The sequence below is a fragment of the Ananas comosus genome, linkage group 18 (assembly GCF_001540865.1).
Source record: "Ananas comosus cultivar F153 linkage group 18, ASM154086v1, whole genome shotgun sequence".
In the NCBI taxonomy this organism is placed as follows: Eukaryota; Viridiplantae; Streptophyta; class Magnoliopsida; order Poales; family Bromeliaceae; genus Ananas; species Ananas comosus.
Genome location: NC_033638.1, coordinates 7,385,270 through 7,405,495, shown reverse-complemented (window position 1 = coordinate 7,405,495; position 20,226 = coordinate 7,385,270). Strand labels below are relative to the sequence as shown.

At 35.2% G+C, this 20,226-nt stretch overlaps 3 protein-coding genes across 4 annotated transcripts; 1 reads left to right on the top strand and 2 right to left on the bottom strand.

The window, feature by feature from the left end:
• Positions 3,813-11,020, bottom strand: LOC109724358 (protein pleiotropic regulatory locus 1). The gene is made up of 17 exons (XM_020253152.1): positions 10,824-11,020; positions 10,634-10,658; positions 9,939-10,059; positions 9,209-9,290; positions 9,059-9,121; positions 8,043-8,124; positions 7,349-7,441; positions 7,036-7,099; positions 6,821-6,906; positions 6,612-6,713; positions 6,327-6,410; positions 5,690-5,750; positions 5,542-5,608; positions 5,387-5,464; positions 5,066-5,130; positions 4,309-4,386; positions 3,813-4,223 (listed from the first exon to the last, which is right to left on the bottom strand). The coding sequence occupies exons 1-17, from the start codon at positions 10,988-10,990 to the stop codon at positions 4,051-4,053; spliced, it is 1,491 nt and encodes a 496-aa protein (XP_020108741.1). The 5' UTR covers positions 10,991-11,020; the 3' UTR covers positions 3,813-4,050.
• Positions 12,265-16,815, top strand: LOC109724254 (peter Pan-like protein). Of its 2 annotated transcripts, XM_020253015.1 has the most exons (7): positions 12,265-12,368; positions 12,497-12,694; positions 13,983-14,213; positions 14,573-14,674; positions 14,790-14,977; positions 15,475-15,668; positions 16,363-16,815. In XM_020253015.1, the coding sequence occupies exons 1-7, from the start codon at positions 12,351-12,353 to the stop codon at positions 16,407-16,409; spliced, it is 978 nt and encodes a 325-aa protein (XP_020108604.1). In that variant the 5' UTR covers positions 12,265-12,350; the 3' UTR covers positions 16,410-16,815. The 2 variants fall into 2 exon arrangements, with proteins under 2 accessions (XP_020108604.1, XP_020108605.1); XM_020253016.1 differs by lacking the exon at positions 16,363-16,815 and having other exon boundaries at positions 15,475-15,673.
• Positions 17,544-19,963, bottom strand: LOC109724255 (mitochondrial zinc maintenance protein 1, mitochondrial). Its single transcript, XM_020253017.1, has 2 exons — positions 19,643-19,963; positions 17,544-17,937 (listed from the first exon to the last, which is right to left on the bottom strand). The coding sequence occupies exons 1-2, from the start codon at positions 19,881-19,883 to the stop codon at positions 17,861-17,863; spliced, it is 318 nt and encodes a 105-aa protein (XP_020108606.1). The 5' UTR covers positions 19,884-19,963; the 3' UTR covers positions 17,544-17,860.

Genomic DNA, 20,226 nt, shown 5'->3' with positions numbered 1-20,226 from the left:
ATTGAAATTTAAGTCAATTCATGTTGAGATTGTGAAGTAGGGTTCATATGTCCTCATATTATATAGCTTGTTCTTTTTATAGGAAGTTTCCTTGTAGTTGTAGAGACTTAAACTGTTGAATATATATAATATTTAAATAATATTTAAGAGTGAAAAATAGTTATTTCTCACCATTTCATTTATGATTTACCTTTATTGTATTTTTTTTTTTTTCCCCACATGGGAACAAATTAACTAGGGATCTCTTAATAATTCTCACCTCATGGGAGACAAAAAGAAAAAAAAACCCAAAAAAAGAGTCCATTATTATTCTTGGAAGATTCTTTTCTATTGCAAAGAATAATTTCATATTCTTCTACAACTAACTTTGTAACATTCACCAATGCATCTAACAATGCATCTAACATAGTAACATGCATGAGTTTCTATGTCCTTTTATTCCACCATAATTTGGAGACTACATGCATATGCCAAAACATGGGTACTTTAATGAGTCCTACAATTGCATAAAAATATTGATGAATAGTAACTTTGAGCAATGCAAAACATAGGTCTAAATAAAAGTCAGAGATAGAAGAACAAAAGGAGAAAAAGAAAAACGAAGGGGCTTTGTGAAATTAATGAGTGCAAGAATCTCAATAACTACTTAGAAGTAGCATGTGAGTACTTCTCCTATGTAAGTCCATTACATATTCAAAATATATTATAGATCAATCACACAACGCTGCTCAGAAGAGGATCCTAGTTTCAGCGAACTATCGACGCTACAAACAAGTTGTTAGGCTCGTACCAAGGAATCCACACAAACCAAAAGCTTAAGCTAATAGATTTGTATTCGAGGGCGAATATTAACCATTTACTCTTCTGATGATTATTTCATATTGAAATATTTTTTCACATGTAAATTACTAATACTAGACCCCATCCTAGATGCAGGAAAAGAATGTTATGTAGACTCCTTTTAAGTACAAGGCTACAAGCAACTGAGCAAGAAGAATTTCTCTCTTCGTGTGTGTGTGTGTGTGTGTGTGTGTGTGTGTGTGTGTGTGTGTGTGTGTGTGATTTTCAATTTTTTATTTTATTTTGGTGCATCTTCCCTTTCTGCTATAGCTTAAAGAAATGCTAATTTAATAGGGGAAAGTGACAGGGGTCTAATGGGCTGTTAGGGTTTGTACTTAGGGTGACACTTTCCCCATTTTAATTGTTTAAATCATGGGTTTGTTGATAGATTAGGGCATTGCATCTAACCCACATGCCTTTGGTAGTTTGAATCTTTCTTTCCTCCTCTACAATAATTGGGAGATGAATAAATCTCTCTCCACATGTCCTTTTCCTTTGATCATCACATTTTTTACTCCTAATGTAATAAGAAAGAGAGAGAGGGAGAATCCAAAGTAGAGTGCAAAATCCTCCAATAAATGTTGATTTTTGTGGCATCATCATTGACACACAGAAAAAAAAACCCTAGGATGAGAGGATTGGTTAACAGTTTTTGCTGCCTAAACCTTGCAATTATATTCAAGAAAATACAAAAAAAAGACTGCTTAAAAACTATGCATATTTGTATGACAACCTCTTGTTTTCATTGACTAGTTTCTAAGCTCATAATGCAGACAAGGACTTCTTCTACAAACTGAACCAACTAAAACAAACTCCGATTTCTTTCGAACCCGAGAGCCTTCTCTTGCAGCGCTTCATCGAACAATTCGATACCGCGGTTCCCCCGCAAAACCACAATGAATTAGTCCACCAAACCCTAACTACACCTTGAAGCCTATTATTGAAAGTTCCAAGCAACACTGATGTTCCACCATCATTGTATGGCATGTGCTCTAGTTGACACCTCCAGGTGTTAGAAAACTATTTGTCCACAGAAATAGAATCTCTTAGCTTAAGGAAAAGTTGATTTTGATGGAGCCCTAAATTTAGAATAGTTTGTGTTTGTTGGAGCAGGCCATGGGATCCAACTGGATTAATTGGTGGCATTAATCTTTCTTATTTGTCACACAATGTGAACAAGGAAACAATAACAACCTTTGACAGGTTTATTTGAGCTGTTAGTGTACCAAGCAATATAAATTTCTCTTTGTCCAAATGGAACCTCATTAAAGTTTCATGGGAACAAACACTGCCTTTGAGATTGTTTAATTCCTATGAAGGTTCCCACCTTTGATTAGCTCTGACCTTTTTAGAGAGAAAGAGAGCCAACACCATTTCAGTCAAAGTTGGCATCTCAATTTATTGATAAATATATTATGAATATAATTAATGAAGTTTTATAATTAAGAAGGAAATTATAAATAAAAGTGAGCTCTAATAGCATGCTTATAAGTTGAGTTCTACTCATTTAAGTCAATTTGGATGTAAGAACAAGTTATCTAATCATACTAATTCACTGTAAAAATGTCTTCCAAAGTTAGGAATTAAAATTTTGCTCTATCTAAGATCTGAAACACTATGTATTGTTAAAGGCAGCATATTTTACACATAAGGTGATTTACTTTATTCTGAAGAAATAATTTAGAGGCTGAATATTATATGCTGTTCTAGACCACTGATCTGCCAGATGTTACGAGTTTATTTGGGAAAATAAAAAAATACACTAAATAAAAATATACTGAATATGACATACCTTTCTAGATATCTGATCAGACTATTCATCTATCAAATCTCATAATTCTTTTAACAAAATTAAAAAAAAAAAATTATGCTGAACAAAATATTCATACACCCAGATAAAGCCTAAAATTCCTATGGTGGATGAGCCCTTACTCATTTGTACTAAGCTTATGTGCCTGCAGAATCTACCTTACTATCCAAAAGATCGAACAAATCTTAAAAGAGATCAGAAATAATCATATAAATATGAAGCACTATCAATCTTAATCAACAGAAAGATAGGATCTTTAGGATTTTTTTTTTCTTTTTTTCTTTTCTTGAATACACATTAATGCTAAAACAGAAAATTATAACCAGTGTTTTCCTAAAGTTATATCACTGACGGGTTAAAAAGGGATAAAAAAAAATGTTGACCTATGATACCAAATAAATATTTTCAACTCTCTACCTGTAACTCAGAATAATCAAATCCCTAGATGAAATTACAAGTTTCATCATATGCTAAATGAAAAATCAGAAAGGAGAAGTAGAGAAGGAAAACAAACAAGATGTGGTTTTGTATTCTTCGAAAGAGGAACATAGTGCAAATATGATGTAATGTGGATCTTAATAACCGCTAATACATATGCATAAAAATTTTTGGAAGGTATATATATATACTAGTATGAATAAGTTTGGTGTCAGGCTCTTCACTACAGGAGAGAATCTTAGAAGAAAGCCAAAAAATATATTTGGTAGTTGGCTCTTCTAAACTACTCTGATGGAAACTGAAAGCAAAGTTTCACTAAGGTCAGGGAACTCCAATTTGTTGCATTTAATGCACTTAGCTTCTTCTCGTTTCTATCAGGTCGTTGAATGGAACTCTGTGTTTATTTACCTAAATGAGGGATAGTGCAACAGCTGGTTCAATTACGACATCATCTCTAGAAATTTATGTGGCGATAATGTGTGCCACCCATGTCGTCTCAATACTGCTGTGAATAGCTATAATCATCTCTCGAAGATACCAAAATAGCTTAATCAACTGCTAGGACATCCTTTCAATTCGGCAATTAAACTTGCTATTGACAGAGGAACCTGGTTCCAACAGAAGTTCCGGTTCCACTGATTGCAGTGAATTCAAGTTCAATGATAAGTGAAAGTTGTGATAATTTCAGTAACGAATCTATCCGAAACAAACATCTTGCTGGCAATAAGCATAATAACAGTTAAAGAAAAGTCATATTGGAAAAAATGTGTACATGACTACATTCTTGTTTTTTTTAATCTTAATCAACTCATACAGCTAGGACAAGCCTAAAATTTCTACGAATTTTGCATTTATCTTCACATAACATAGAACAATCTCCCAGGTAACCCCAACAGAACATTTCATACACAGCTTTCAAAATCGACCAAAAGAACCATCAGGAAGTACTAACCTAGCTATCGTCAGTATCTGCGGAATTCCTTCGGTGGCTTGAAGTTGAGTGGGTGGGTTTCTGGCGTCGCATTCGGGTCTTCCTTCCACATCTTAATAGTTTTATCCGCTTCACACGTGACGAGCCTCGTGCCACTAACATCGTATGAAAGAGCATAAATACATGCTTCGCTATCCAGTGATCCTGAGATTAGAGAGGAAAAAGTGAACTCCATACAATTTTCACTGTACTACATTCCAATATGTACTTAGAGAGAAGTAGCACTGACCTGGTTGGACAATTGTCTGAGCTTGCTGGAAATTATGGCCGCTCTTCCAATCCCAGAACCAGAGGCTCCCATTGTCACCTTAAAATGTGGAAAAAATGATTTAATTCTATAAAGAGAAATTGCTAGCTTCAGTATCATTACAGATTAATTAGGATAAAGGGGAAAAGCAAAAGTGGCCTGATGAGCTTGCGATGATTAATTCAGTTGCCAACATAAACATGCGAGGTTGACTACATGCTACAAACTAAATCATTTTATCTGGTCCAAAGTCATTGGTAGATCATCCGAACTGATGATCTGTTCTGTTGCTTCTGTCTATACAAGTGGAAATGTCTAGAGTATCAAAATATTTAGAGGTCGCTCATCCACTAAATCAAACTGATACAGAAAGGATGCAAATGCATCAAGATATAGAAACTATATCACAAACCAGATGTATATCTTGATGCTATTAAATTATAATTCTCAACAAAATGTTATGTTAAACCATGACATATAGTCCAAAATTTGAGCACCAATGCAAAAGCAAGAGACCAGCAACTCAATTTTTTTTTTTTTTATTATCCATCTGCGGTGTAAACAAGTTGGATCATAATGAACGATGACGACCTTATCTCCATTCATAGAACAGACATTTAGGAACTTTAGATGGTCTTCAGCTTATTTTTTTTTATTGTAGACGTGTTCATTTTGCAAAACCTTGAAAGTGAAGCATATAAACATTGAAAGTGAAGTATACAGTCCAAATTTGCAATACCTCCAGTAGCCAAGACGCCCTCCTCGTTAACAGCCATTGAATTTATTATAGTTTTCTGCTGAGACCTGAAAAATAAAAGAAATTAAGTTTGTAAGGGCATGCAAGGTACTGACAAACAATTCTTTGCCCTGTCACAGTCGTCATCCAAACAAAGAAACATCATATAATTCTTGAAAACATTGTATTTCTCTCATCCGAATGTATCATTATCTTTTTAAAAAAATCAAACTTCTATTCTTACTGGTCGAATTAGTACTATTTTGGACACTAAACAAGTGATATATGTTAAGGAGAGAACAAAAAAAATTACAGAATACTTACAGCATATTGTGCAGAAATTCGCCTTTCGGAAGGCTAAACTTTTTTATGTTATCTGCTGATGCTGAAGTAAAAGATTGCCTACATAGAAGAAGAGGAAAAATCAAATTTTCTTCATTCAAAAGAAGAAAATTTTGAGAATGAGTTAGTGTACATACTCTCTTGGATGCAATGCCATGGCCCTGACAGATTTTTTATGGTGTGTGAGAGTTGTCATTGTTTTCCCTGCAGAAAGTTACTCTGATGATACACTGAAATAGATGTGACCGTTTTTGGTAGAAGTTGTAATTGCAAACAATAAATTACCAGCTACAAGATCCCAGAACTTAATAGTTGTGTCGTGAGAGCCAGTTACGACTTGTGGGTCCTGAAAAAGAAGAGGAATTGATAAACTACACAACATAAAATTTCTTCCACACCATACGCAAAAATTATAACTGAATTGAAAAACACAAAGCATGCCAAGATACAAAAAACAGATATTACAAAATGTTTGTCTCCTTAATTACAGCATCATCTTTGATACTTCATAATATGCAATAATTGTCGGTTGATCAAAAGATATAATTCAGTCAAAATGGCTCAAAAACCATTTTCCAGCACAAATTGTTATAGCACAAAAAAATAAAGGGTTCTTTTGCACAATTTGTTCTCCAGCACAAGATGTCCATCAAACTCGTTGCCCTAAAATCTCTCATCATTTGTCCTAAAATATTCTCCTTAATACATTATCTTTCTGCATATTCCCTCAAATGTCTTTGAAAATCAAATCAAATCAAATCAAATCTTCATTTGAGAAAGAATGTCAACCACCAAGATAGAAACTATATAGAAAACACCCAGCAGCCTTTCTACCTGGGATAAACTCAAGAAGCATATTATGTTCAACAACAATACCCAAAATTCTTAACCAAGTAATGCTATGAATTAAATCTCTGCTTACCGTAGGACGAGCGAAAACCGAACAAACAGTGTTATCATGCCCAGTTAAAGCACTAATCATTGCTTTCGTCCGAATGTCCCACACCTAAGGTGAAAGTCATAGAAATTTAAGAACAATTCAAAGTATGAAGTGTACCTAAAAATTACTGAAAGTTAAAAAATTAAAACAGCATAACTACTAAAATTCATGTGTATTCCCTTCCAAAACCCCACTTTTACTTGGGATCATAACAAGTTAACAACAGTAACCAAACATAATTGCAAAGTTGAAGAGGAAGCTTCATACACGGCATACGGAATCTCGACCGCCTGTTAGCAAAATATCAATTGTTGGATGAATGGCTAAGCAATACACACCACTGAGATGCCCGTGGTAAGACCTGATAACCTTAAAAGACATTAGAAGAAAGATTAGGACAATGTCAATAGAATATAGCAGATAAGACATAGCAGACATCCTCCTAAAAATAAGAAAATAACTCCACTATATCTAACCTTATTCTGTTCAAGGTCCCAACATTTAACTTGTTTGTCATCACCAGCAGAAAACAAATAAGTGTGCCGTTGACTAACAGCGAGTCCTAGATATTCGAGTAAAGAACATATTAGTACTTTTCTAGCTAGCACTAGATAATTCTCAAAGAGAAATAGTAGAGCACATCCATCAACACTATCAAATTACATGAATTATATACAAAAATGCAACTGACCTCGTATTTGCTCAATATGTCCTGTAAGTGTAAGCTTCAACTTTCCAGTTGCGACATCCCATATCTACAGAAAGGAAAAAAGAGGAAAAGACAAAAAGCTGAATTAATATGATATTCTAATCATAGTCAAGGAAAGAGAAGCTCAAAAGATAGATAATCACAGAAAAAATTATTATTAACAGCTCATTTACCCGCATACTTACTGTTACTGCAGTAAAACTACAAACTAGCAAAGAAGCAGAATACAGCTTAAACTCTTCATGGGTAATCTTACAGACCAAAGATAACAAGTGCTTCAAATTGTGGGGTTAACCTTTATTGTACGGTCAGCTGAACCAGTACAAAACCATTGGTTGCCAGGATCAAACGCAATAGACCTCACCCATCCCAAGTGACCACTGATGACCTGCATATATTTGCCACAAGATAACATTACAAGCTGAGAAGTGGAAAAATTAAAAATATAAAAATATAAACAAGACACTTCTTCAAAACAAGGTGCCTCTTCAGATTTCTAACAAATTAACAGAACAAATCTCCTCTCTTAAACTAATCATTGCTGCTTACCTCACTTACGAATTAGCGAATGGCGAATTTTTTTTTTGATTTTGTACTATCAACATGTAACAAATGTGAAAAACTTTTTTTTCCCCACCCAAAGATAAGAGTACACACTGAGCTAAATAAAATCTTTTACTCTAATCAGCATAGGAAAATGCACGGAGGCAGCGTCTATTGTTGTTTAGTATCATTAGGCATGCACAAAAATATATCCTTATTGGCACAACTTAGTTCACCACAAGTTACATGATTGGTCAACCGCAAAGTTACATGATTGGAAAGAGTACAACAAATATGCTGAAAAGCAAACATCAAATTGTAGAATCGAGGGTGTTATATGGTATAAGAATGTTTTTCTTTTAAGTCTTTGAGAATCACTTCCAGGAGCAAGATAAAAAAAGAGCTAACTACAAAGGGCAACTATGTTAAAAAGGAAAAGGGAGTACGCGATAGTTTTTCCAAGGTGGGTGCCATATAGGTCGAGGCCATCTACTTGGAATCCTCTCCATCAATGCAGACGTCGAGAACCTGACAAGCAACACACAAATCTTAAACTAGATTGATAAGACATTTTGGCAGATAAATGAGATCAGACAGGATGATTTGACAAACAAGTTTCATAATAATATAACTATATGATGTGATTGTATTTTTCCACATCATAAACAACTAAATTCAATGCAAAGCAACTAATCTAGGCTCAACAAAGCCAGAAAAGCATGATAGCCTCCTTTGAACTCCTACAAGAACTCATAGCTTAGTTGAAAACCATTATTGAAAGTTAATTATCTTCCTTGCAAACTTTGAAAGTAGTTGCTCACATTGTAACTAAACTAGAATGACACTACCCAATAAAAGGGAGCAAATTCTCTATAACCTGGGTATAGAAAATTCCTCCAGCCCCACTAAGTGGTGTCAACCTATTAGTGGATCTAAACTGGAGAAGTCATCCAATGCATCAAGTTATTGATGTTATATTATACATGTGAAAGCCACTCATAAAGAACAACATTTTTCAACTTACTAATAGGTTGTCCGGCTTGTGCGCGATCTTACAAGAAATCATCCCTAAAAAACTTCTGGCAAAGTTCTCAGCCTACTGCATTACTAATCTTTCGTGGCATCAGTAGGCCCACAAAACCATAATTCTAGGATTATCCACCATACTATTTTATAGGTTTCTTCTGGTGTGGAACTGCGTTTGACTTTGACTTATTATAATATAGTAACTGATGAAGAAAATTTTCCCACTGAATGCAGCACTAATGTTCCTGCGAGCCTTTTACCAAGACAATTGTCAACTAATCTGGATACTATTCTTAAAATTTTCAGCAAATGGACTATTCTTTGACACATTGCTCTAACCAATGGAAAAAGCTTCGGAAGTAGAGCCTGATACCATGTCAGAAAGCTTCTAAAGCTAACATTATAAACTCAAACATATCATAGATAAGCAAAATACCTCTCAGAGGACCCAGGAATTGATACAACAGTGCTTGGATTCCGGCTGGGAAATGTTGGCTCACTGTATAAAAGAATTCTATTAAGTACACTAAAATAGCTGCAAAGTTTGTTCTCATAAATTGTAAAGACATTAAGATTGCAAACGTACGGTCCCTTTGGAAGCATAGGTGTAGCAGGAACAATAGCACCTTGAGTCCCATCTTTCTGTAAAACTCTGCTGTCCGCAGTTCCTGCAAGCATGATTTTAGGCCAACCTTCAGAAATTAACCTAAAAAAATGTGTTTGCCATAGCATTAAGAACTTAATAAGGTTTCTAGAGATTTCCACCAGAGAATGCTACAAGAAGTGTTGATTTCTTAATTAGAAAGCCACTTAAAACCCAATAAAAACAAATAGAGTTTTAAAAAGGAGAATCCAGGGTAAAAATGCCATAACATTCCACTGTACTCCTCCATAAATGTTAACAGGTTAGCACGAACTAAATTCTTTACAAATACTACAAACAACATAACCAAAAGTATGTTAATTCTAAGGAGATAATCCTAGTATACGTTAAAAGAATGATGATTAAAAAATGCATTCGCCTTACAACAAAGCTACTTTTTTTTTCTCCAATACTGCTATAAATAAAACATAGAAGACACATACTTGAAAAGAATAATAAGAGGTGAAGTTTTCAAAGCATAAAATTCCTAGCTCAAGAAAGAATATTTTGCCAGTAATCTAGAGCATCCTTCCAATGGTAAGAGCCACATACACATTAAAAGCACAAAATTCTTAAACCCACACAATTCAGAAACTAATGAAAATGGAAAGATAATTATTTAGGCAAAACAACTCAAGAGTCATTGGTGCAGGGAATAAAACATTTAACAAACCTGGGAGAGCTAATATGTTAGAGTTTGTGGCCTGATCCGTTTTACCCTCTGCACCAGATTTTCCCTTCTCATGCATTTGTTCGCTTGGCATATTCTTCACAGCCCCATATTCAGCATGCAGCTTTAAACCAGACCACATGAAAAGCATTGAATAATATGAAAAATTAACTCTGATATCACTCCCAACTATCCACTAAAAACCATAATGAATTGATTGTGGTGTAAATTCTTGAATCAAGAAACCACCTTCCAATCTAAAAAATTAGATCTAAAAACAGCTAATGTGCCGGATGACCCTTTGTAGATCAAATTCTAGCCCCAATTTAGTCCTTTCATACGCATAATAATAATTCAGTCCAAAAAGCACTCTCAACTATCTGTTTAAATTATAAAACCATACCGAGTAAATTGTGGCGCAAAAAACAGTTACTCAAAAAAAGAACTTTGAAAAGATATCTTTTTTGATTCAAAATTTTAGTTCCTCCCTATTATATCTCGACTAACCTTTCATAAATGGAGCTTTGAACCTAAATTTAGTATTTTTATCATCCGCCCCTCTTCTGGAGACCTCCGAAAGCTACAAGAACCTTGTAAACAGCCCTAAACCTCCTCTTCTCTCTAAAACCCACACCACGCTCTCAAAACAAGCGAAAAAAAATAAAATGGAAAAAGAAAAGAGCAGGGATGAAGCAAACCTTGTAGCTGATCCGAATCCGCTTGCTGCAACCCAAAAAAAAAAAAAAAAAAAAAAAAAAAAAAAAAAAAAAAAAAAATCAAAACAGCAGCAAAAGATTCGAAACCGCAGGGTAAGAAAAAGAATGGGAAGAGATCAAGAGTTAGGGTTGAGGGTTTCGGGAGGGGGTCGAGGATTTAGGGTTTAGGAACCTTTCCGGGTCGGGGGGAGTGTGGTGGGCGGCGGCGCGAGAGGGGGAGAAGAGGTCGAGGGCTCGCTTGAGGGATTTGAGGCTCAGCTTCTTCAGAGACTGCGGCTCCACCGGCTCCATCGCCGCCGCATCCGCCGCCGCCGCCGCCGCCGCCGCCGCTCCGGGCATCGCCTCGCGCACGAGATAGAGAGAGAGAGAGAGAGGGAGAAAGGGAAAACAGAGAGAGAAAAGAAGAAAGAGGCCACGATCTTTAGGCTAATATGCAAATAACCCCATATAAATATTCTATTTTGTATTTTACCCTCTATCTTTTAAAAACTTCTTTTTAACCCTTTAAATCCTTACAGGTTCTATGTTTATGAACATAGTAGATTATTATAAATATATCCCTACAAAGTTCAATTTTTATATGTTATTTCTGTAAAAGTTCTGATATTTTCAAATATGTCCCTACCGTTAGGATCAGTTAGAAAATATTAGTTAACTATAGATAAAATACTTAACCCTAATTAGTTAATGAGGTGAATTGACTTTTTACTCCTCTTTAATTAATAATTTGGACATTTTGAAGAGACATATTTATGATAGTAAAAAGGTAATTTTACTTATAAAATAAATAATATTTTTAACGGCAACAAATTAGATAGTCATTCTTGAAAATATTAAGACTTTTATAGTGACAATATATAAAAATTAAATTTTATAAAAATATATTTATAATTTATTATATTTACAAGGAAATGTATGAAATTAACCCAAATTTAAAATTATAGCACTTATCGGTGCCGTTGCTCACATAAGTTTTATGGCTTAACTCTATAAAACAAAATTAATTATCATGAACTTACCTAATTTGAGATAATATAAAAAAAATTACATTTTTGCTATTTTAAGATTATGATGAATATTTTAGTAAGTAATTTAATTATACGATAATTATGTATAGAATAATGACGGAATAGTAATCGCAATGAATTAAGCGTTACAGTTTTAAATTTAAAAATAATTTTTTTTAAAAAAAGAGATAAAGTGTAAATTTCACTATTTCTATAATCTTGATGAGATGGACCCAAGATTTATACTCAAAAATTTAGTGTACAAATAGCATTCTCTTTTTTTTCTTAAGACTTCTCAACTTGTAATTAAAATTTGAGTTTTTTTAAAAAATTAGAGATTTTATCTAATTTACTAATAATATTGTCAAATTTAATAATTTTGATTATTTTTAAATAAACATAATTAAGTTATTTAATAGTTAATAACAAATTAAGTGTTTAAATCTGATAAAAATTTTAACTTCAAAACAAAGAAAGTCAAATAAAAAAAAAAGTTCAGTGTCTCAATCCCGAAAAAAGGTAAAAGTTGAGGGATCAATGTCAAAATATCTAACAGGTGAGGGGTCTCCATACAATTTTACCTAAATAAGTAGTACGTCCCTAAAACCTCACAATCTCGTCGTCGTTCCCCAAACTCACAAAACCCTAACCCCCTCCTCTTCGACACCTCCGTGATCCTCCGAGAGAGATCAATGGCTCGCTTCAAGCACGTAATCCCCCGATTCCTCTCCAAAATCGCTCCTTATTTTGCTCCGATTTCGTTTCTCCAATCTTTCTCTATCTTTTTTTTCTTTAGATTTTGTATTTCTGAATTTTTTTTCGGATTTTTTTGACGAAGAACGCGAGGAGGAATAAGAAGTGGGGGAGCGCGAAGCCCCCGGTGTTGAAGAAGCAGCCGCCGAGCGTGGATCACGTCACCGGGAGTAAGATCCCGAAGAGCTTCGTCTTCGCGAGGGGGAAGCTCCCGGGCCCGCTCAAGCAGTTGGAATTGGATCTTCGCAAGATGATGCTTCCGTACACCGCTCTCAAATTGAAGGTATTTCTCTTTTTTTTTTTGTTTTGAGCAAATTTCTGTAATTTGATGTATTTAATCCTTTGTGCCCTGTTCCGATGCATGAGCACATAACTTTTATTTAGTTAAGAATTTTGTGGAATTTGGTAGATGAGGAGTACGATCAAATGTCTAGAACTGCATGTCATTAATTTTTTTCACAATAAAATAAATTATTTCGTAAACAGAATGCGCTATCCTAATAGGTCATGGATGCCAAAATCTTCCAAGAAACTAAAATCAAACTTTAGATTCATGCTGCATAAGCCATTACCAATAACTTGTTCCGGCATCCAAACAGGGCCTTAATCTGTTTCTGATTCTTGGATCATTGAATCTACTTGATTGGCAAAACCTTAGATTTATCTATTTATCTTTTTTGGTAGGGAACTCATTGTTATCTTTCTGTTGAACGCATGTAAATTTAAATTTTTGCTTTAGGTTTTTATCCATTGTATTTTTTTTAAAGAAAAATCTGCTCCGTCACAGTTTTTCTATGTGGGAGTAACAGAATTCAATGACAGGCCTACAATATTGCACACAAGTACTATAAAAATATTCTTTTAATGCATCATATGAATACGAAATTACCATGTCACTCCTGATAAAATTGTATACCATTTTATATGGCACAATAGGATTGTTTGGATGTGAATCCTATGTGGTATAACTATTAGAAAGAAGACTTTTTCCTATTCTTTAACAGGCCCCTTACCTTTGCTTTTTTTGATTGATTCCCTTCAGCTTTTAACTTTTTTAAATTCAAGTTATTCTAGTTAGTTAAGTTGAGAAAATTTCATCAGATTTAATGGCTTTATTAATGATTAGCTGCTAATTGCTCCAGTTTACTTGCTAAATAAATTATTAAAATCATTAAATGTGATGAGATCATTAATGAGTTCAATAAATCCCCAATTGAATTGATTTAAGCACTAAACTGAAAGTTAAAGAGTGCCGTGTGGTAATCTGTGACCTATTTTGCAAATTTTTTAACAGTTAAGATTTTACACTGTTTGAATCTTATATTTGTCTCAAGTGAAACTAATTAAGGTGGCTTGCAACATGGGGATTCAACATAAATGCCGCAGATGAAACCTCTTAACAACAAAAACCAAATTCTAGTTCTTACATCTTACTCTTCCAACGATTGATATGTTGATTGATGCATATTTAGATGTCAAATTTCTTTTCATCTAATTCTGCTTTATGCTGATTCTAGACATTTTTATAGAAACAAATGTATGCTGACTGCTAATTTTCTTCCTTTTAACAGGAGAAGAAACGGAATACTCTCAAGGACTTTCTGAATGTCGCAGGGCCTATGGGTGTAACTCATTTTCTAATTTTGTCAAATCCAAAGAGTGTTCCCCATTTGCGTGTCGCAAGGACACCTCAAGGCCCAACCCTTACCTTTGAAATACATGAATATGCATTGGCAGCAGACATTGCTCGATCCCAGTCACGCCCAAGGTGTCCTCAAGATCTTTTCAAAAACTCGCCCTTGGTAAGCTTTTAGCATTGAGTACTTGAAATGGCATAATTGCTGTTCTACTTATGCCAAGCATTAATAAGCTATATAAGTTTTTCAGTAAATTGCTCTGTTGATCTCCGAACTTCTTAAAACTTGCTTTCATTGCGAATTTCTTATTATGGACATTCTACACCATAAACTCTAAGGAGTTCCCTAAACTAGCTCTTTCTGTCATTACTAGTTTAGTAGGCATTTCGCTTTAAGGGACATCGGCTGTTGTGATCAAAGTTCAGGGATCAACCACGTAATTTACATATTTCTTGTTATGAGATATAGCCTGTGTCCCTTCAAATAATGTTGTTTTCTTTAATATCAATTTTTTTTCCTGACAGATCGTACTTTCTGGCTTTGGAGCTGGAGGTCAACATTTGAAACATTTGGAGCTAATGACAATTATGTTCCAGAATATATTTCCTACAATCGATATAAACACTGTAAGTGTTAGTGCAACATCTCACCAAATCTAATCTCTCCAGTCCTTTATCAAATCCATTTACTGAATTTGTCAAAAACTTTTGAAACATGTCCTTCTACTTTGTTGCATTGCAGGTGAAGCTTGCTTCTTGTCAAAGGATTGTACTGTTAAATTACAACTCCGAAGAGAAACTTATTGATTTTAGGCATTACTCAGTCAGGTTGCAGCCGGTAGGTGTCTCGCGTAGAATTAGGAAACTTGTGCAGAATCATCAAGTGCCAGATTTGAGGAACCTTCAAGATGTTAGCGACTTTGTCACCAAGTAAGAGCTGCCCATTCTACAAGTAAACTTTGCATATTTGTGTTATGGAAAAATGGATGGGCGTATGTTAGGGTTCCTAGCAAGTCGTTCTTTGCTATATTATCTATCACTATATGCAACTCAAAGAACACATGCAATGTATTTTTCTAGGGAAGTACACATTAATATCCTTTATGAACAATGCTGACATCCCACCTATCCAACGTGTGGGAGTTACTCACTAGTCACTTGATATGACTAATGAAAACACCCCGTCTATTGGATGGGTGGGGTGTACGGACGGGGTGTACGATATACACTCTAATTGGGGTGTACAAGTAGCATTTACCATCCTTCATTTTGTTGCTGTTGATACATTTTATGTGGACCATACTAATGTGGTAAAGTGTTAATCATATTTGCCATTATCGCCGCGGTTATGTTTGTCTGTTTTCTTTCAACCTAAATTAATGAAACCAGTTATTCATTTACTAGTGCTTTTTTAATCATCTGCACAGGGCTGGTTATGGATCGGAAAGTGAACCAGATGAAGAAGCAGCAACTGTAAGTCTGGCGAGTGATTTGGATAGAGTCAACCGAGCATCGACAAAGAGTGCTGTCAGACTTCAGGAGATTGGACCTAGGATGAGTCTCCGTTTAGTCAAGATCGAAGAAGGGTTATGCTCTGGAGGTGTCATATTCACTGAATTTGGTTAGTGTTCTATCGACAAACTTCTAAATCACATCACATTATGTTTATATCATTCCTTCTTCTTACTTTTCCAGTTTCAGTCATATTATTATTGTCTTTATATGTCGGGATTTTCTTATTCTAAATTCTTTTATTTTTTCCTAGCACAGGCTTATTAAATTACTTTGTCTCACAACCTTACTGTAGACTTGAATAAATCTCCTAAGTTCCAATAATAAAAGGAAATCAGCATACCGCAATAGTAAATCCAGTGATAACTCGTGCAGTGTGGTGATTATCTTTCAGAATGCAATCTGTGAATTTGATTTTACCCCATTGCTAGGTCCTCATAAACTTAATAGTTATGATTAATTACGAGTATTCACTCCACCTTCAATGGTGATTTATTTACGAGTATTCACTCCACCTTCAATGGTGATTTATCATGCTTCAGGAAAGATGACTTAGACAGTTTTTTGTGACTATTTGCTTGTTGACATGTTTTCATACTTTGTATCAACCAATGACTACATACTCCTTGAATAAAGATGTTCACGCATCCATATCAGCCCTATGCTGTCGAAAGGATGCGAGCGTTCATCATTCTGAACAATTGTTGGAAAGAATTTATTATCTTCATGATTCATCATCCTCGTTTATTGGTATATATTAAGTCGTCCGTGTTCTTTTCTTCGTTCGCCTTTTGATGTTGAAGGAAAAGGTGATGGCGAAGCTAATACAGCAGAGGGGGAAGAAGATTAGTCTTCTAGCCAGCTCTCTCTGTAGATCAACTGCAAAAAAAGGAACCCAGAAGCCAAACCGAAGTATCGATTGAAGAAACGATATGTTCCATTTCTCGGGGTTAATTTGCAGGGCTAATGGAAGAAGTTTTGTAAGCAGGGTTCGCGATTTCTTCAAAATAGATTTCCTCCCTTTACCAAGAAACAGGAAGAGAGAACCTCTCTCATGATTCGCCAATGCTTTTGCGAGTGAATTTTGTAGTATTAATATGAACATTTTATAATGTTTGTATACTGCGCTGGTAATTTAGTTGTAATTGGTGATCCGTATTGGTTTACGACGATATAAATGCCAAATGGAGAAAGTGGATAATCAAATAATTTGTTTGTTCTTGATGCTATACAAGTGACTAATCGTTTTTTTTTTTCTTTTCTTACTAGTTCATACTTTTAGGCTGATATAAGTGCGAATTTTTTTTCCTTAGATAACATTATAAGTAAGACACAATAGGTGCCTGTGACAGGATACTTTATTCAATATTAGATACATCAGTGGCAAATTTTGTACCTGTTCTTTTCTTGCTTTTATCTTTTCCTTTTTTATGTTTTTTTTGTACGCAGACCTAGTGTGCTCAAATACCCAACAAATATATATATTTTTTCTTTTTTTGGATGAGCAATCCTATTTGTATGCTCCTAAACTGAGTGTAAATTTTACTTCTCTTTCATTCAAAGATTATTATTTTCTTACTAGTTTTATTATTATTTTTTAATATTAAAAATCTAAAAGGATTTGTAATTTTTTGGGTGAGAGAGGTGTAAAATATACCCCTATATATAGGATGTATAGACTAAAGTGAGTATTTTTGTTGCCAGATTGTGCAAGAGAATTTCTATAAAATTTCTCCTCTAGAAGTTGATCCAAATTCTTCTTTTGCAAGGACAACATTACACTATCTGAAGTGAAGATCCAAGTAATAGCAAACAGCAATAAGTGATCTGTGGTACTTGCAGTTACTAACAGCAAAACCCATGGTTATCTAGTACAGTTTCCCAGTAAATCAAGTGGAGTCAAAAATGAAGGAATAAGTTAAAAAACTTACTAAACATAGTACAACTCATTCGGAAAGCAGAGAATAAGTTATGAAGAACAAAATCAGAGTGCAAAAATAGGATGAAACTCAAATACTGCACAGAAAATTCGTGACGAAGAACAATAAGGAGCAGTTATTACAAGTTCAATTGCCTCATATTTTTCTTTTCAAGCTATTTCATAGAAAGATACTCCAAATTTGCAGACCCGCAGAGAATCAGTTTATTGGCTTCTTGTGAAAGCTCTAAACCAGCACAAAAATATTGTTCTTCTCTAGTTAACCAAAATCCAAAGACACAACTCACTAGCTAACTAAAACTTACAACAAATATTTGCCCACCAATGTTGACGATGATCACCTCCGCCATTTTCAAACTTTATTATGATGGTTTAGAGAGAACATCCTCTGAAGGGATATCCAATGTTGCTCCAGCATGTTCTTTCCCAGGCTTTACAACTGCAATTACAGAAATAGGCAGTCGCCGTGAGAGAGATGAGAAGCAGAAAAATTCATGCAGATTATACATTGGTGACATGCGATCCTATACAAATGCTGAAAAGGGAGTCTGACGCTAATATTGGCGATGCTCATTGCTACAAAGATATCCATGCTCAGTAACGAAAAAAAGTTGATTCAAATTTGATCCGCATCAAGCAAATGTCACTATGTCTAAAAACATCAATCTGATGGGATTATTGTAGCTAAGATCACAAAACATTCCTCATGTTAACACTTAAATCTTTGAATTTGTCTACTTTTAGAATTTGACTTATCTGCTATAAAACAAGCACTACCTATGAAGCAAATACTATTAACAATGTTCGCAATAAACGAGCTCGTATCCATAATCTCATAAATTATAGAGCAAAAAAAAAAACAAAATTAGAAGGTCCCAAAACAAACTGTGTGCATAAACAGTGTCTTGATTTTGCAATGGCTGTGCTTATACGTAGATAGATATTGCGGCAGTTGCATACGAATTGATTAAATAAGATAGGGATAAAGATTTAACTGTTAGTAAGAGAGCTAATGAGTTAAAAAGAGACGAATAAATTTGCAAACTTTTATAATCAGAAGGGCACATTTTATCACCATAAGCTCCGAGGGACAAACGCGCAATTCAACTAATTTCTAGGGATATATTGGGAACTTCCCTTTTCTACAACATTAGGGCAATACCCAACTTCATCTTCATCTCAACATGAGATGCATCAAACTCGGTGAATTCAAATGAATTGGATTTGGAGTTAAATTCCTTCGTTTGGAATGAGAGAGAAAAAAAAAAGGCTAAAATACAAAAACTCTCCTTGTAAACACCTACTTTTATTACTTTTTTCTCCCGTCGTAAATACCTACTTTTATTACTTTTTTCTCCCAACTTTTAAAAATCTATATTTTGCCCCCACAAAATTTCAAGATGGTGCACTTAGTGGATTCCATCAATGTTTCGTCTATTTCTTATACTAAAAAATCTTTTAAAAATTACAAAAATATATTAAAATATATATTTTACTCTAGAATAAGCAAGGATAATTTCATCATTTCGTCATCTCTATTAACACCGTAACCTCCGAAAACATTTCTGGAATTTTGAGGAGGCGGCAAAATGTGGGTTTTGCTATGTATAGATATGATTTCAATTTCTATTATTCATTTTTTCTCTTTTCAAGGAATTTTTGAATTGATTTGATTTTGTTTATGTTTAGAAAACACAGATCATGGCAAATCCGACCTCAAACCATGAACTACTACTCCTGAAAAATCATCAGAACTCGGTCGAAATCGCAGCCAACAATGATGCCTCCTTGTTATCTATCAGGGACGAATTTGCTAAAACTCCGTTTCGATGAAGAGAAAATGAGAGGGAAGGGGGAAAAAGAAAGAATTAGGACATAGTTTTCTTTCATTTGGCGCAGAATTTAAAAAGAGAGAGAAAATTAAATTACTTGTGTTTTTCTTATTTTTCTTCTCTCCTTATCTCAATCTCTTCATCCAAATGAAGCATCAATCAAAACAACACGAGAGAAAATTACTTTCCTTGCTCTCTCACTCTCTCTCTCTCTCAAACATTCCTTTTCGCGTCCGCTTTGAAACCCTAACCCTAAAACACACCAAAAAGAAAGAGAGGGAGAGGGAGAGGGAGAGGGGGAGAGGGACGAACCGAAGGTGCCGGAGGGGGAGCGGTGGGCCTGGACGATCATGTGGGAGATGAAGTGGGCGGCCTCGCGAGCCTCCTCCAGACGCCGCCGCACCTCCTCCTCCGGCGCCGGCGAGGCCTCCTCGAAGCGCCGCCGGATCTCCGCCGCCGACTCCGCCAGCATCAGCTTGTCTCCGGCGAACGTCCGCCGCGTCGCCCGCAGCAGCGCCCGGTACGCCGCCAACCCCTCCCTCCTCCCCGCCATTGTCGTACGTATGCGTACTACCCTTCTCTCTCTTCCCCCCCTCTCTCTCTCTCTCTCTCTCTCTAGAGCTCGAGCTCAAGAGGGAGANAAAAAAAAAAAAAAAAAAAAAAAAAACGAAGGAGACGTGTAGGGATGCAACGGATCCGGGTTGGTGGAGCTCCTGCTCCGATCCGCCCCGATGGGACAGTAAATGGGAGAAAATAAACGAATTTGGGGCAGGAAAGGGGTAAATTTTACGATCCGAGACGGATTCGGGGCAGAAATCGGGAGAAATTTTGACTCGCAAGCCCCGAATCCGCCCCGAAAATTATTTATATTTTAAAAAAATATTCCTAAAAAAATA

Excerpts from the sequence above, each read along its gene's own strand:
- LOC109724358 (XM_020253152.1), bottom strand. The coding sequence starts at position 10,990 with ATGCCCGGAGCGGCGGCGGCGGCGGCGGCGGCGGCGGATGCGGCGGCG. Across the intron at positions 6,411-6,611 it reads GTCGAGATTCCGTATGCCGT|GTGTGGGACATTCGGACGAA; the intron begins GTATGAAGCTTC and ends CTTTCACCTTAG. Across the intron at positions 5,609-5,689 it reads GTTCTGGGATCTTGTAGCTG|GGAAAACAATGACAACTCTC; the intron begins GTAATTTATTGT and ends AACTTTCTGCAG.
- LOC109724254 (XM_020253015.1), top strand. Across the intron at positions 12,695-13,982 it reads ACACCGCTCTCAAATTGAAG|GAGAAGAAACGGAATACTCT; the intron begins GTATTTCTCTTT and ends TCCTTTTAACAG. Across the intron at positions 14,214-14,572 it reads TTTTCAAAAACTCGCCCTTG|ATCGTACTTTCTGGCTTTGG; the intron begins GTAAGCTTTTAG and ends TTTTCCTGACAG.
- LOC109724255 (XM_020253017.1), bottom strand. The coding sequence starts at position 19,883 with ATGGCGGGGAGGAGGGAGGGGTTGGCGGCGTACCGGGCGCTGCTGCGG. Across the intron at positions 17,938-19,642 it reads CTCCCCCTCCGGCACCTTCG|TTGTAAAGCCTGGGAAAGAA; the intron begins GTTCGTCCCTCT and ends CTGTAATTGCAG.